General features: G+C 51.2%; 1 protein-coding gene across 1 annotated transcript in view; it reads left to right on the plus strand.

Moving 5' to 3' along the window:
* Positions 1–15,131, plus strand: part of INPP5D (inositol polyphosphate-5-phosphatase D) — a 96,265-nt gene that overhangs the window by 32,813 nt on the left and 48,321 nt on the right. Inside the window, exons 3-4 of the mRNA XM_059703572.1 lie at positions 9,728–9,878; positions 12,179–12,350. Coding sequence (XP_059559555.1) covers positions 9,728–9,878; positions 12,179–12,350 — 323 coding nt within the window. The remainder of the gene's footprint in view (positions 1–9,727; positions 9,879–12,178; positions 12,351–15,131) is intronic.

The following is a 15,131-nucleotide window of genomic DNA, read 5'->3' on the forward strand; positions in this document are numbered from 1 at the left end:
TCTGCCACTGCCTCCTTCCTCCTCTCCAGGCTTCTGTTTATGTGAGCTCTTGGAGAAAGCACAGCAACCTTTTCCATAGTTAGCTGTCAACCTGACTGTGATGCTAGGTATGAGGCATACATTCAATTGTGATTCTACTGACAGAGAGTTCATCCTCTCCCGGCATCTTCACTGTGGGCTCAAGGTCCCCAGATGAGAGTTCCACTGTCTACACACCCAGACCACAGTGCTGGCAGAGAGCATTGTCGTGCCCTACCCCCTTACAAGGACTGTGGTGACACCAGCAACCTCAGAGGACACATCTCAGCGCTGTCATTTCAGTACCAGCCGAGGTGTGAATTTCCCAGCCTGTAGCTCCTTTGATGTCAGAGGTTCAAAGCACTTTGTAAGACACTCTGGTCTTTGAGGAAAGCTCAGCACTTACTCCCATGCACAGGTATCTGGGAGTGAAAGGCAGAGATTTGGGGCTCCCAGGGGGATCCCAGCTGACAGGTGACAAAGCGAACAGCCTATGGGAGCTGACCTAGCATTGAGGTTTCCCCATTGGGAGAGTGCACTGGGCAGGGCTGCTGTGGCTGCCGGCTCTGTTGGGGCCTGGTGAGGGATTACAAGTTCAAGGAAGGGGTTAGCTCTGAGAATCTGGGAGGGATATGAATTCCGAAGTGAGTACAAAGCCTATGCCAAGTTGTTCTGGGAAGTCTGCCCAAAACAAAGCAAGAGAGAGAAGCTGAAGAGCCCAGCTACTGAAAGTGGGGGCTGGAGGCAACGTGGTAGGTGGGAGACGCGCCTGCCAGCTGAGTGTAAGACAGAACCCACCCGAGTTCCAAGCCCACCAGTCCTGGTGGAAAGGGTCCTGTGGGCAGCCTGCTAGGAGCAGAGAGCAGTGATGTTCCACTGGCAACAGCTGGTGGGTGGGGCTGGGCAGGCTTGGCAGTTTCCACTTTCTTCCTTTAAGCTTCATGCCTCCTCCCAGAGCCTTCGAATCGCTCCCTTGTGCACAAAAAGGACTTCGAATGAGCCTGGTGTCATCTTTCACCCTCTCCAAGCCCTAGACATGTGGTTTTGGGGACCCTGCCGTGGGGCAGGCCAGTGGAGACAGGATTGTGCACAGACAGCAAATGCCAGCCTCTGCACCATCTCCACCAGCCATCACGGCCTGGAGGGCAGGCCTGCTGCCTCCCAGGATACAAGCTTCTCCCACATGCCGGGTTTCACACCGCCCAACCCACCCCTGAGCTGGAGGCTTGAGTCTTTGGGAGAATCTCTAACCGCCTGGTTCTACCCGAGCTGGCAGCTCCTACACCCCCTCCTGTCTAGCTAGCAAGTCGTGGATGCCCACCCACAGCCTCTTTTTTTTTTTTTATCTTGAAATGTCCCCTGAGTTTCTGCTCATTTGACAATGTCTCTGACCATCCAGGCAAGTTGTAGATGTCTCTGAGACTCAGTTTCCTCATCTATACACTGGAGCTATGGTAGCCACCTGTAATATTAGATAGAATATAAATTAGATAACATACCTAGCACACCTGGCCCAGTTCCAGTTTCTTCCATTTGGGGGGGTGGGGGGGGGTCTTCAACAGAGAAGAGCCAAGGAGGAGACCCTTCAGATGGACCTTCCCCCGCCCCAACACAGGACACGACAAGAACTGTGTGCTTGCCACCATGACCTACATTGTGTCCTGAGTGACTGATTCAGGGGACCAGTCACTGTTTCAAAACAAGACCTGAGGAAAGGTGGAGACCCCACTCCCCTAGACCTGGAAAGTCCTCATTCCCCACCCACCTCCTCTGCCCATCAATGCCATTCCAGCCCACAGCCTTCCAGCCCATGGGCCTACACCAGGCCATTTCCAAAACGTGGCAGCTCCAGCGCTCTACGGTCTGACTGCCAAAAGCGGCCCCCTCAGAAGGTTCCAAGAATAGCTCTAGGCCATCCTGGAAGACCCCTCATGTGCCTTCCACTGGCCGGCCAGCTGCAGGAGCCACACGGCATTGCTCCTCTCTCCTTCATCAGCTGCTGCTTGTGTGGCAAGACACTTGAAGAAACTCCACACAGCCCCTGTGCACCATGAGAACCCCAGGGTCCCTGTCCCTGCCTGGGGCTCTGTGCCAGGTGCCTAAAGCTCTGTCCACCGGTCTGCCAGCTTTGGCTCCCTAGAAGTCCATATCTAGCACACCTGGCCCAGTCCTCTGCCTACCCCCACCCTCTCAGTCTCTCGCTTTTCCTAGTTATAAAACAGAACCTGACCTGCTTGTCCACAAATGGGGCCTTTGCAGGAGCCCAGCTCAGCCACACAGTGCCCAGGGCGCCTGATTTCCGCCCCAGCCCGCAAAACCTGTGTGATCAAAGCAGGTGCTGCCCACCCCCCCTTCTGGTCAGTGTCAAGAGCTCTCACATCCACCCAGAGGCTGCACCCACCATGTGGTTGGTTGTGGGGCTGTGGCTACTACTTCACCTCCGTCCACATGTACCGGGAGATTCCGTGATTGTCTTTCTGTTTTTGGTATGTGAATGTTATTATGGTTTTCTGAGCCTCAAAGATGTTTCCAAGATATTATTTTTGTACAGAAACCTCTGGAAGAATATGGACCAGGAATAAAATTTAAAACAAACAAACAAAAACAGCCCTAACTGGTTTGGCTCAGTGGATAGAGCGTAGGCCTGGTGACTGAAGGGTCCTGGGTTCAATTCTGGTCAAGGGCATATGCCTGGGTTGTGGGCTCGATCCCCAGTAGGGGGCATGCAGGAGGCAGCCGATCAATGATTCTCTCTCATCATTGATGTTTCTATCTCTCCCTCCCTCTCCCTTCCTCTCTGAAATCAATAAAAATATATTCAACAACAACAAAACAACCTGATGCTTTTAGACAAAATGCCTTTTAAACCCGTCTAACCTTTGGTTGCGCGCGCGTGTGTATGTTCACACATAATTAAATGAGCTAGGTTATAGGAGCTACATGTTTATTGAACTTATTGGGGTGACATTGGTTAATAAAATTATATAGATTTCAGGTGTACAATTCTATATACATCATCTGTATATTGTATTGTGTGTTCACCACCCCAAGTCAAGTCTCCTTGCATCACCATTTATTTCCCTGTACCCTCTTCTACCTCCCCACCCCCTTCCCCTCTGGTAATCACCATACTGTTGTCTGTGTCTGTGAGTGTTTTTTACGTGTGTTTTTTAATCCACCTTTTTCATCCAGACCTGAAACTCCCATCCCCTCTGACAGCTGTCAATCTGTTCTCTATCTATAAGTTTGTTTCTATTGTGTTTGTTAGTTTATTTTGTTCATATGGTAGCTCTGTTTTTAATTTTTTGAGGTAACTTTATACTGTTCTCCATAGTAACTACAGTCTACATTCCCACCAACAGTGCACAAGGGTTCCCTTTTTTCCACATCCTCACCAACAGTTGTTGTTTGTTGATTTATCGATGATAGCCGTTCTGACAGGTGTGAGGTGATATCTCGTTGTGGCTTTAATTTGCGCTTCTCTGATGATTACTGACATTGAGCATCTTTTCATGTATCTATTGGCCATCTGTCTGTCCTCTTTGGAGAAGTGTCTATTCAGGTCCTTTGGCCATTTTTTTAATTGGATTGTTTGGGGTGTGTGTGTGTGTGTGTGTGTGTGTGTGTGTGTGTGTGTGTGTGTTGAGTTACATAAGTTCTCTGTAAATTTTGGATATTAACCCCTTGTCACATGCATCATTGGCAGATATGTTCTCCCATACAGTGGGTTGTCTTTTCAACCAGAGCGCCCACGGAGGTTCGCCCTTGCCCTCTGCCCTCCATGCTCACTCTCCTGCAGGGGCCTTGGCTGCTTCTGCCCAAGCCGGCTTCACTGTGGCAGCCGGGACTGTGGGTTGATCAGGTCCTAAAGACAATCTTAGAGTTAAACTCTCATCTTGCAGTCAGTCTCCCTTGGGGGTGTGAGAACAGCTCTTTGTGTCCTGCAGCACTCGCAGACGGTTAACGTGCGGACTCATCTTCCATCTTCAGAGGGCGCTCCTGGTTCTCGCCTCACCCACTCAACTCTTCACCTCTGGGTGCACACTTCTGAGAGGGCTGGCCTCCTCCTCAGCCTGTTCCTACTTGACCTCCATCCACCCCGCATTCCCTGGAGCCATCCTGTTTTTATTACAGCGTATAGCTCAGAAAGGTGTCCCCATTGGCCCAGCCAGAGAAGTCTGAAGGCCTACACAGAGGAGGAGATTGAAGAATGGGGGCCTCTAGGAGACTGGGGGCCTCTAGCTGACATGTAATCACTGTCCAGGTTAAGATATAGATAATTTCCAACCTCTGACAGTGAGAGGTGGACGGGAAGGTGGTGCCCAGCCCCCACTGAGCTGATCTCTGAGTGGAGGACACACTGCCGGGCCTCTGCTGAGAGCCTCGGGGGCAAGAGTGATGCTCAGGGCACAGGCTGGGCGCCTCTCTGCCCCATCCGTGCGGTGCCACCCTGGATGGGTGGGAGCCCCGGGTCTGGGGGCTCTGAGCCTGAAACCAGCTCTGCCCTCCCCATTGCCCCCGAGGCCTCCAACACCTTTCCCACCTCCACAGAAAAATAGAAAAGAATGGCATCAGCTACCCACAACCACCCTTGCCATTCTCTCCACAGCAGCCAAATGGTATTGTCACCCTACTTAAGACCTTTCTAGTGGCTTTCTTATTGAATGTGGAAAAATGCTTTGCCACAGTGGGATAATGATACTTAATAGTTTTCAATCAAAATTGTAAAATTTCCACAGTGCTTGTATATGCTTGTTAATTTAAAGCAAAGGCTGGCAGAACCTTGAGGAGGGTGTTGTGCAGTGCCCCTCGGCTCCCACCCGCTCCTGTGCGGGCTTCCCCCTGCGAGGTGCCTCTTTCGGTTCCCATTTAGGACAGCGGACAGTGCTGGAAGTAAAATTACCCCCTGGGAGAGCTCAGCCTTCCAGTCTCCCTGCCCCTCCCCAACCTTTGCAGGGTGTCTGAAAGTCACAGGCCAACAACTGTCTCTAGAAACATCATTTCTCAGAATTCACAGTCCAGAGCCTCCAACAGACTGGATGTTAGCTGTCCTTTGTTCTGAAGACCCCAGAGGTGGTCTCTTCTCCAACCCAGGGCTGGAGGTGCCCCTCTCCCCTTCCCCTGTACCTTCCCCAGGAGTATTGGCTCAGGTGTGAAGCCATCAGGAGAAGGGGCCCCTCCCTACAGGACCCCACTTGGAATCCACGTCTCTGTCTCCTGCAATTTTTCAACCATCAGGTCCGTTTTATGCAACGTGCCCATCTCCCCAGACAGCCACAGGGCCTGTCAGTACCCCTGCAAGGGGTCTGGGGGACTAGATGAGGCTGGGCTGAGCAGGGTCTCATTCCTTCCAGGATTTCTAAGCTTGTGGGGATGCAGGCCCAGCCGGGCTTGGTGGGGCGCTGTCTGCAGGGCCTTCATGGAAATGACCGTGCTGGAAAGATTTTAATGGGAGGCAGGAGAAGAGATGGGTATTTTGTTTCACCATCTGAGCTAACCCCTATCACATTGTGCTCTGTGTGACTTTTGGTGATGAACATAAATAAATTCATGTCCATTCTGTTGATCTCATAAACCCCGAAGGGACGTCTGGTCTGTGCCTTGCACATCGCAAGTTGTTAACAAGCCGACTGAACTAGGAAATGCTGCTCTTTGCTGTTCAAAATGGCGCCTTGGTTATGTGCTCTAGGTACCTGCCAAAGACAAGGAGTCCGTTCCTGTGCCGGGAGAGCTGTCGCAGAGCAGAGATGCAGTCACCCGTAGGCACTGCCCTGGGAGTGTCTGTCCCTGTGCTGGGCTCACGTTCACAGCGAACGGCTAGGGTGTCAGGGTTTCCTTCTCTGTTTCAAAATGACTTGATAAATCTCTTCAGGAAGCCAGTGGCTATGGAATGAGGAACAAAGTCTGGAGGCCTTGACCGTTAAGGATCAAGGGCCACCCCCTCCCTGGCAGCAAATGTGGTTCCCCTCCTGGTGTGAGCACTGACTGTGCTTGCAGGACAAACAGGCTCTTCTCCCATGGACTTGCCGTGCTGAGTGGCGGCTGTTTGTCCGGGCCCCTCCTTTCCAGCTGGGCTTGGCCAGGGAGGGCACAGTCAGGTGCTGAGAAGGCGGAGGTCATCCTGCCCAGCTCCAGCTCCAGGGGGGTGCAGCACCTGCAAGGCCGTCCTCTCCAGTTCCCATGCTTCCCCCTCCCCTGTGGCCTGTCCCAGGGTGGTAACTGCTCCCTGGTGCTAGCTCTGGGTGTGGAACCCCTCTTATTGGTATCCCTACACCCTGTCCACTAAATTCTCCCCAAACTCCCCAGTTTCATGTGACATCTGCTTCCTGCCAGGACTTGACTGATATACATGATACTTCTTTTGGACATTTTGCATTTTAAATGATTGAAAAGGCAGTGGTGAGGGGAGGGGTGCTCCCTGCTATCTACCTTCCCCCGTGCCCTTTCTCTGCATGCCCAGTCCCTGACCTGCCTGGGGTGCAATCACGCCATCTCTCCTGGCTCCAAATGCAGCAAGTCCATCCAACCATTGATTGCTGAGCACCTCCAACTGCCAGGTTCTGCAGCACCATCTGGGGTACATCAGGCGACAGGTGCACAGTCAGGTGGACATGCACTGGATCATCCCACGGAGCCCCGTGCTCCCACCAGCCCTTGGTCAATGCACTATTCACCGGAAGGCCCAACTCCCTCCTCTCGCTTTGACTGGCCGGTTTGTTAGGCCACGCCCAGGTGAAGCTGCCCTTTCTGCAGACCCAGAGTCTCACTGGCCCCCTCCCTGCCCTCTTGGCCATCCTGCCTTGACAGAGGGTCTTTCTAGGCCCCGCTTAGGAATAAGAATTCCTTGACTGGCTGCTCCTGTCTGTGCAGGGCCTGTGGAGCCCCCATCACCGGTCTAGACTGTACTCCTCACCCACCCACCCCCAGTCTGGGCCTCTGGGTCCTCGTACCTCATTGAATTTGTAGGGGTTAGATTAATTTTATTTATTTGGGGGGTTTGGTTAACTTTAGAGTGTTCTATTATTCTGCATGCTTAGTACACTGCATATTTCATCAGTTCTAGAACCTTTATCTTTTCATGTCTCTGAAATAAAATGTGTCCACAATTGACGGTGTATGGTAGTTTGCATGTTAGCGTTTTAGCAGTATGTAAAACAATGTCTTAGCACCAGCACCTTAAATTCCCACATCCTACGTGCTCTCTCAAACACCTATTCCCCGGCTGAGAACCCTCTTCCAGACTCACACACCCTGCGTTTCACTTTGACTTTCTCTGGTATTTTCAAATCCTTTCCCCACACGCCTAAAGGCCTGTCATCACTAGCTGCCCATTCTTTGGCAGGATGATGCTTTTATCACGACTGCTTTAATGAAGTCAAGCTCATTGATCTTGCGTCATGGCAAATTATTTTTGTTATTCTGCTCATTTTTGGTGCCGAACCTATTTAAGTTACTTTCTAGAAGGCCTGGCTGTCCCTACTCAAACATTTCTGGTTCAATAATGCCTGAAGGAGATTGCTTAGCAGGGGGCTTTGTGAAAACAAGAGAATTTATTAAAAAGAACTTTTTAAAACCCTTTTGTTAAACTTTCTACAAATGTACTGAATAACTTGAGCTGCACACTCAAGCACGCACACTCAAGCACGCACACACCTTTCCTGCACAGACTTAGACACGCGTGCTGTGTATATGCACACACAAACACACTTGGAGAGAGAAAGAGAGGCCAAAGGGAAAGCCCTGGGTTAAGCTGAGAGGTTGAGGTGGGTTTGTTGAAGGCATATGTACCCTCACTGCAACGTGGGGTTCACCACCAGGAATAAGGAAGGGCTGGGGACAGGTTTGAGTCCTGGTCCATTCCCCGAGGTCTGGGTCTGGGTCATCCATCCTCGTCTTCTCTCCCAATGCCTCTTACCTGTAGCCCTGAAGACCCTCACACCAGAGCACCGCCCCATCCTCCCTGCCGGGCCCAGTCATGCTAGGGCAGGAGGTACCCGGCTTAAAGGTGAATGAGTCACGACGACCCAGCCACACACAGCCCTAGACCCTGCTGGCTCACCAGGGTGCACTTTCCACCCCCTCCCTTTCTGCCTATTGGCCTCCTTTCCCACCAGCGATGGGACCCAGTCCCTTCAGTAAGAAGGCAGCTGGCAGTCCCTAGGGGAGCAGTTGGACCCCTGACCTCCAACTCCAAAGATGGCACCTTCTCAACTCATTTTAAAATCGCGTGACTGTCTTTGACCTGATGGTGGTTATGATAACAAGGGTGAATCACAGGCACTCAGTGTTAGGACCAAGGGTGCTGTGCCCCTTCGAGGCCAAGGAAGCCCCACCAGAGAGGGGTACCTCCTTGGTACTCATCCCTGTGTCCAGGCCCCTCTCTGGAGCCCAGCTGCATCTTCCTCCCCTACCCAAGGCTGCAGCCCTGCTCAGCATCTCCCTGGCTGGACCAGGGACACCCTGCCTCACTGTCTACCTTTGCCCTTTGTGCCAGAGGGAGGGGAAGTCCAAGATGCCTCTGGATTTCTGGCTAGGCCAATGGGGAGATGACAGTGATGCCAGGCAAGGAACTGGACAGGGAGGCTCGATAGGACACTGGGACCTGTTGGGTAAGGAGCTGTAGGGTACAGCATTGATGAGAATGTAAGTCTTCTGCTGGGAGTCGTCCCATCCACCCTGCTGCCTGATAACCCCTCAGGGGGAACCAATAGGGGTGGGGCCTGGGGTGGGGTCTCAGCTAAGCAGAGCCTCAGCAAGAGGAGTTGACTGCCCCCTGGACCTCCTGGAATTTCCTGCTGAAGTCACAGAACTGGAGGAAGAACTGGCCCCAGGGCATTTGAACAGCCCTGGGGAATTGTCACCTGGCTCCTCTGTCATCAGCAACAGAGATACAAATCAGGGAAGATTTTTGTGCTAACTCATCTTCTGGGCTTTGATAAAACAGAAGTATGATAAATGAAAAAATATAGGAATAAAAGCCAAATAATTGCTAGAATAGATTTTACCTGAGTTTAAAAATAAGTGATTTTTTTCAGAGGGGGTGGAGGGATAACTTCTCCGCCAAACACACACACACACACACACACACACACACACACACAGAGAGAGAGAGAGAGAGAGAGAGAGAGAGAGAGAGAGAGAGAGAGAGAGACACTAAAAAAACATTCTAAACTATTGAAAAGTTCTCTCAAGGCTGTGGGATTACAAGTGATTTCTATTTTTACCAAAAAAAAAATCTGTATCTTCGCACAGACAAGAGGGTGCTGAAGGCCTGGGGTGGAGGAAGAGGGGGTAAGCTGGAGGGGGTCAATGGGGGAGAGGGGGGAAGGGGACATATGTAATACTTTCAACAATAAAAAATTATTTTAAAAAATTCTGTATTTTCTAATTTTGCCATAATGAAAATATATTACTTGTATAATAAAACACTTTTTAAAAATAAAAGGTTTTTTTTAAACTAAAAGAAAAAAATCTTTCCAACTGTCCTATTTGTGCCTTTTGCAGACTGGCTCTTGGGGGCTGCTGGTCACAGGATGTGAGGGTGTGGGCGTGGCAGGCAGGCATGCCCAGGGCTTTTTCTGGATCGTGGTCGCCCCCTGGTCTCTGCTGCAGGTGGCCTCAGCCCCCTGGTCTCTGCTGCAGGTGGCCTTTGTGGTTGGGTGATGTCCCAGCCAGTCAACCATGCTTTTGTTTGGGGTTCTGTCCTCAGGCATCTGAAGGTGTCCCCATGAGGTTCTTCACCAAGCTGGACCAGCTCATCGAGTTCTACAAGAAGGAAAACATGGGTCTGGTCACCCACCTGCAGTATCCCGTGCCACTGGAGGAAGAGGACACCGGCGATGAGCCAGAAGAGGAGATAGGTAGGAAGGAACACCGGGCAGAGGTGGCGTGTTTCTCTCACTACAAGTGTTCATAGATTAGGTGGGTCTGATTATCAGGGGGGAGAGAGTGTGACACAGTGGTTAAGGACAAGTAAGGACACAGGCTCTGGAGCAAGATAGTCCTGGGTTGGGCTTCCTACTCTTCAGCCTCTTAGCAGTGTGACCTTAGATGAGTTACTTAGCCTCTCTGAACCACAGACTTCTCTTAAAGAGACAGTAAAAATAATATCTACCTCTCAGGGTGTCATCAAATGAGTCACTAAACATAGAGCCCAGAGCCTAGTACATAGTAAGTGCTCAATAAATGCAGGTGCCATCATCATCAAAATAATTAGCTGCATTTCACTGGGAAAAAAGTGAAGGAGGGGCAATCCTTGCTGCTAACTGGAAAGGAAAGAAAGGTGTTTCTTTTTGTCATCATTAAAATAAAATAAAATGTACAGACCCTTAAAAGCATGTGTGAATCTGCCCTGCCCTGTAAGCCGCAGAGGGACAGACAGAACAGAACAAGACCTGGCAGAGAAGGCCCTGCAGTTGGCAGCACATCTGGTTGGCACCCTTCTCTTCTGTTCCCCCTAAAAGTTTACTTCCTAAAAGAAAACCCTGAGATACTGAATTGAACCCTTCAATTTAGAAGGTCAGGGCTCTTTCTAAATTCCAGGGCCTGGAAACAACCAGGCCCCCCAGGGTAGCCCCCAAGGGAGGGCAGATTAGAGCAGAGATGCTGAGGTCCCTGGCTGTCTCCCCTCCTGTCCCTGGCAGGCTGCTGCCAGCCATGTACTAGACACCCTTCTCATCCCACTGCCATGGGCTGGCTTGTGGGTCCCCACCCACCTTCTTCCCTGCTTCCTGACGACCCACTTTGAGTGGCTACACAGCTCACCCACTGTCTCTGAGGGTGAACTCTCAAGGCGGCCTTATCAGCTCAGTGGAGAGGGCGGGGCCAGGCAAAGGGTTTCCAAAAGACCACAGCCGTGGAGGCTGAGGGGGACCCGGGCAGGCCACGTCTCTTCTCCCTCCCTCAGCCCAGTAAGAGGTGCCCTCAGTTGTGAAGTAGTCAGAGTCGACCTGTCCACATGTGAGTGCAGGGTCACTCACCAGGGCTGTGCCACAGCGAATGTCCCCCAGACGTCCCCCAGATGTGCTTGCCCTTGGCCTTGGCACTGAGCGACCATCCTGCAGAAATGCCCTCCACACGAGTGTCCTCACTTGCCTTACAGCCCCAGCCCAGCTTTTCTGCCCCTCTGGGGGTGGCCATCTGGGAAAGTCCCGAGACCTGTAAGAGCCAGAAGGAGAACCAGTGTCTGCCAACTGCAGGCTTTACTTCCCCAAATGAAGCCCAGGTCTCAAGGCGCTGCAGTCCCCTTGGGGCTCATAACAGATTCAGCCGTCTAAACAGCCAGAGAGCCCCGCGGGAGAGGAAGTGAGGGGTGATCCTTCCAAGAGGTGGCTCTGTGGCCAAGGCCGCGTGGGGCGGCCATTTGGTGTGCGGAGAGGCTCAGGCAGAGGTCCTGGATGCAGGGGCTCAGGACCCTCGCCCATGTGCGGTGTGGAGGGTGGAAGTCCTCCTAAAGGTGAATGGGCAGGAGTTTCACTTCCCAGGCCAGTTCAAGTCATTTGTGTCATATTTCAGTTCCCTTGTGAAGGAAGACCCCTCGGTTGCTTTGTTTTATTTATTTATTTATTTATTTATTTATTTATTTATTTATTTGTCTCTGAGGGCCTGGGGTTCAGGGGAGAAGGAGGGCAGAGGCTGGAGAGAAAGCAGAGAAAGTGGGCAAGGTAGGAGAGGGATGAGCTTGTGTCGGCCTGCCTGCTCCCCACCCTGCTCCTCCTGTTCTGGGAATGAGGCCTCTCTCTGCCTGGTTCAGGGCCTGCTTCAGCCTGGAAAGCTGGCCGTTCTGCTGAGCTGCCTAGGGTTGCGGGCTCCACCTGCCCAAAGCCAGGCGCTCTGCCTGGCATGGCCATTGGACTCCAAATGTCAAGTGTTTGCTGGGTGCCTCAATGGGACAAACCATGCTAGGCCCCCCGAGCCAAAGACCACTAAGACTAGGCCCCTGGCCTCAGTGGGCTCCCCATCCAGTCAGGGAGGCAGTGGGGGGATGGGGATGACAGGGGCAGTGTGGGCACAGATGGGTTTTGCATTTGGGTGCAGTGGCCTGCGAGGTCACTGCTCAGAGGACATAGTGCATCAGGTACGCGGCCCTCTCTGTAGGCGAGTGATCCAGAGAGAAGCTAAAGCTTAATCCGAATGACATTTCTGCTCTTCTCTTGGGTAGAAGGTGTTCCATCTCCACCTGAACTGCCACCGAGAAACATCCCTTTATCTGCCGGGCCATGTGAGGCCAAGGAGGTGCCCCTCTTGAGTGAGAATCTGAGAGCCACCGAGGTCAGCCGGCCGTGCCTCTCTGAGACCTTGTTTCAACGACTACAGAGCATGGACACCAGTGGGTGAGTCTCCACCTGGTGGGTCCCCTCAGAGGCCAGCCTCAGAGCCACAGCCCCCAGGCAGCCCCGTCAGAACTCACTCCTGGAGGTACCCTTCCACCCCAGGACAGGTGGTTGTGGAGCCCACTGGCCCGCCAGAGGGCATGGTGTGTCTGAGGGAGCCCAGCTCACCTGGTGGCCCCACTGCATGGGCACTGGGTAGCCTTATGCAGAGGCTCCGTCTCACAGCCCAGCAGTGTGGCGGGAGCTGGCTCTGGAATGACATACATCTGCTAACGTCGGTGTGGTCCAGACTTTAGGGACCTGTGCTGAGACTCCCTTACTGGGACTTGCCATAAACTACACCCAGCATCTTTCCATCACAGTGCCTCTAGAACAGTGATGGCGAACCTATGACACGCGTGTCAGAGGTGACATGTGAACTAATTTTTTTGGTTGATTTTTCTTTGTTAAATGGCATTTACATATATAAAATAAATATCAAAAATATAAGTCTTTGTTTTACTATGGTTGCAAATGTCAAAAAATTTCTATATGTGACACGGCACCAGAGTTAAGTTAGGGTTTTTCAAAATGCTGACACGCCGAGCTCAAAAGGTTCGCCATCACTGCCCTAGAACAGTGGTCGGCGAACTCTTTAGTCAACAGAGCCAAATATCAACAGTACAACGATTGAAATTTCTTTTGAGAGCCAAATTTTTTAAACTTAAACTACATAGGTAGGTACATTGTTATTAACTTAATTAGGGTACTCCTACGGCTTAGGAAGAGCCACACTCAAGGGGCCGATGAGCCGCATGTGGCTCGCGAGCCGCAGTTTGCCGACCACGAATCTAGAACCACCCCATCTACTGAGTGAGATGGCCCAAGAGAAGGAGCTGCCTGCCCTGCAGCCTGGACCAGCCGCACAGCCTTTCCTGCTCCGGGCCCCGCTCAAAGGGGGCCCCCTTCCTTGTCACCGTTAAATGGGTCAGAGCAATAGTTCCATGTGTGGTGCGAACTGTGAGGTCTGCACAGCATGGCGCTCCTTCCTTCGTGATGGAGGGTGTGAGATGCTTTCATTCCAATACTCTGAGTCTTACTTGCTCTGATCCAGGGTTCTCAGCATACTGGCTGGTCCACACTGATGAGGTGCGGGGCTTCTTTGCCCTGGGGTCCCTCTCTTAGCAGGCCCAGCACTTGCAAATCAGAGGCCCTGACTTCCAGGCCTGGGAACGGCTTCAGTAGGAAGGAAGCTCCATGAGGATCTTGTCCCCAGTGCCCAGCATGTTGCCTCGTGTATGAATTAGTTCGTACCAGTAACTTCCCTGCATTAATAATTTAGAAACATTTTTGTTTCTTTGTGAGAAAAGGGGCCCCCAAAGAATATCCCAGGGGCAGGCTGCTGCAACATCTCCAACTTGAAAGATCAACTTGAGCTGCCGAGGCTGCTCACCTACCACCCAATCTGACAAAATACAAAGGAAATGCCTGCAGGTACATACAAGCACCCGGTTGCTAAGATACCTGGTGTTTCCTGTTTCCACCCCGACACATCCCCTGATTCTTCTCCAGGCCCACCATGCTCTGCACACTCTGAGTTACCTGTACTTTTTATCAACTGGCTACACATCCAATGCTTTGAATATGTTCATACATTATCCTGATTATCCTGATATATGCATCTAAATAACAAATGCTTATTAAAATATTTCATGCAGAGCCCATTGTTGGTTTCCTTGAGTTTGCATTTCTCTCCAGGTTTAGATGCCAAATGCAGTGACTTCCTTGAGGAAATAGGCAAGGAGCCCAGTGGTGCCACCATCTCCCCAATCTTCCCGCCTCTCCCACATCTACTGACTCCATCTCCTCTCCAGTGCCTCCTCTCTAGGGACAGGTGTTCTCTAGGGCCCAGTGGAGCAGGACAGTGCATGCAGCGGAGCCTCTGGGCAGCCTCCTGAGGAGCCTGGGGGCGGCCTAGGGTTTGTGAGCAGGGGGAGGCATGCTCTCTCTGGTTTTGCTTCTCAGTTAACATGCGGCAGTAGAACCTTCCTAAAACGTCTGCGTGGAGCTGGGGATGAGTACATGGCGCATGGTGGAGGGACCTTGGGACACAGTGCCGGCCCTCTGTTCTCTTCTGGGTCATGGAAAGCTGAGATTCTTCCTTGTGTTTGGAAGTTAATCAATTTTGCTTGTAAAATAGCTCTGTACACAGAGGACTGCCTTTAGGTTATTGTTAATTATAAGACGACCTGCACAGTCTTATGTGCAAGTGAATTAGATCTAGTCAGTTAGGTGTTGGTTAACATAAGACCGCTGAGTAAAATTAACCTCTGAACAACAGAGTTTCCATCTTACGTCAACACATTTCTAACGACAAACATTTGAACAAATATCGCTTCCTATAGCAAGGCTTCTTGGTCTCCAAGTTGTAAATCAGTAGTCATTAGAATGACTAAAAATACATATCTTAATATATATGGAGATTTTTATGATGTCAAGACTCAGAACAAGTATAGATTAAACTTAAATGTTCTGACAACTGGTACGTAAATAGTTGCTGATTTCTCAAACTAGAGAAGTGGCTAGTTCACTTCTCTCTAATCTTAAGAGCAACAACTTTTCATTCTTTCAAGGATCCTCAAAAGAAGCCCCAAAAACCTGTGACCTCCAGTTTGAATTTGATTACCTGTCAAGGCTGGAACAAAGACTTTTAAGGCTTGCAATAATTTTCTTTTCACACGGGTATAATCACCATCCTTGAATCTCAGCTTCCTCGTTTGTGAAACAGGAATAATAATACCT

This window comes from Myotis daubentonii, chromosome 7 (genome assembly GCF_963259705.1).
Source record: "Myotis daubentonii chromosome 7, mMyoDau2.1, whole genome shotgun sequence".
Taxonomy (NCBI): Eukaryota; Metazoa; Chordata; class Mammalia; order Chiroptera; family Vespertilionidae; genus Myotis; species Myotis daubentonii.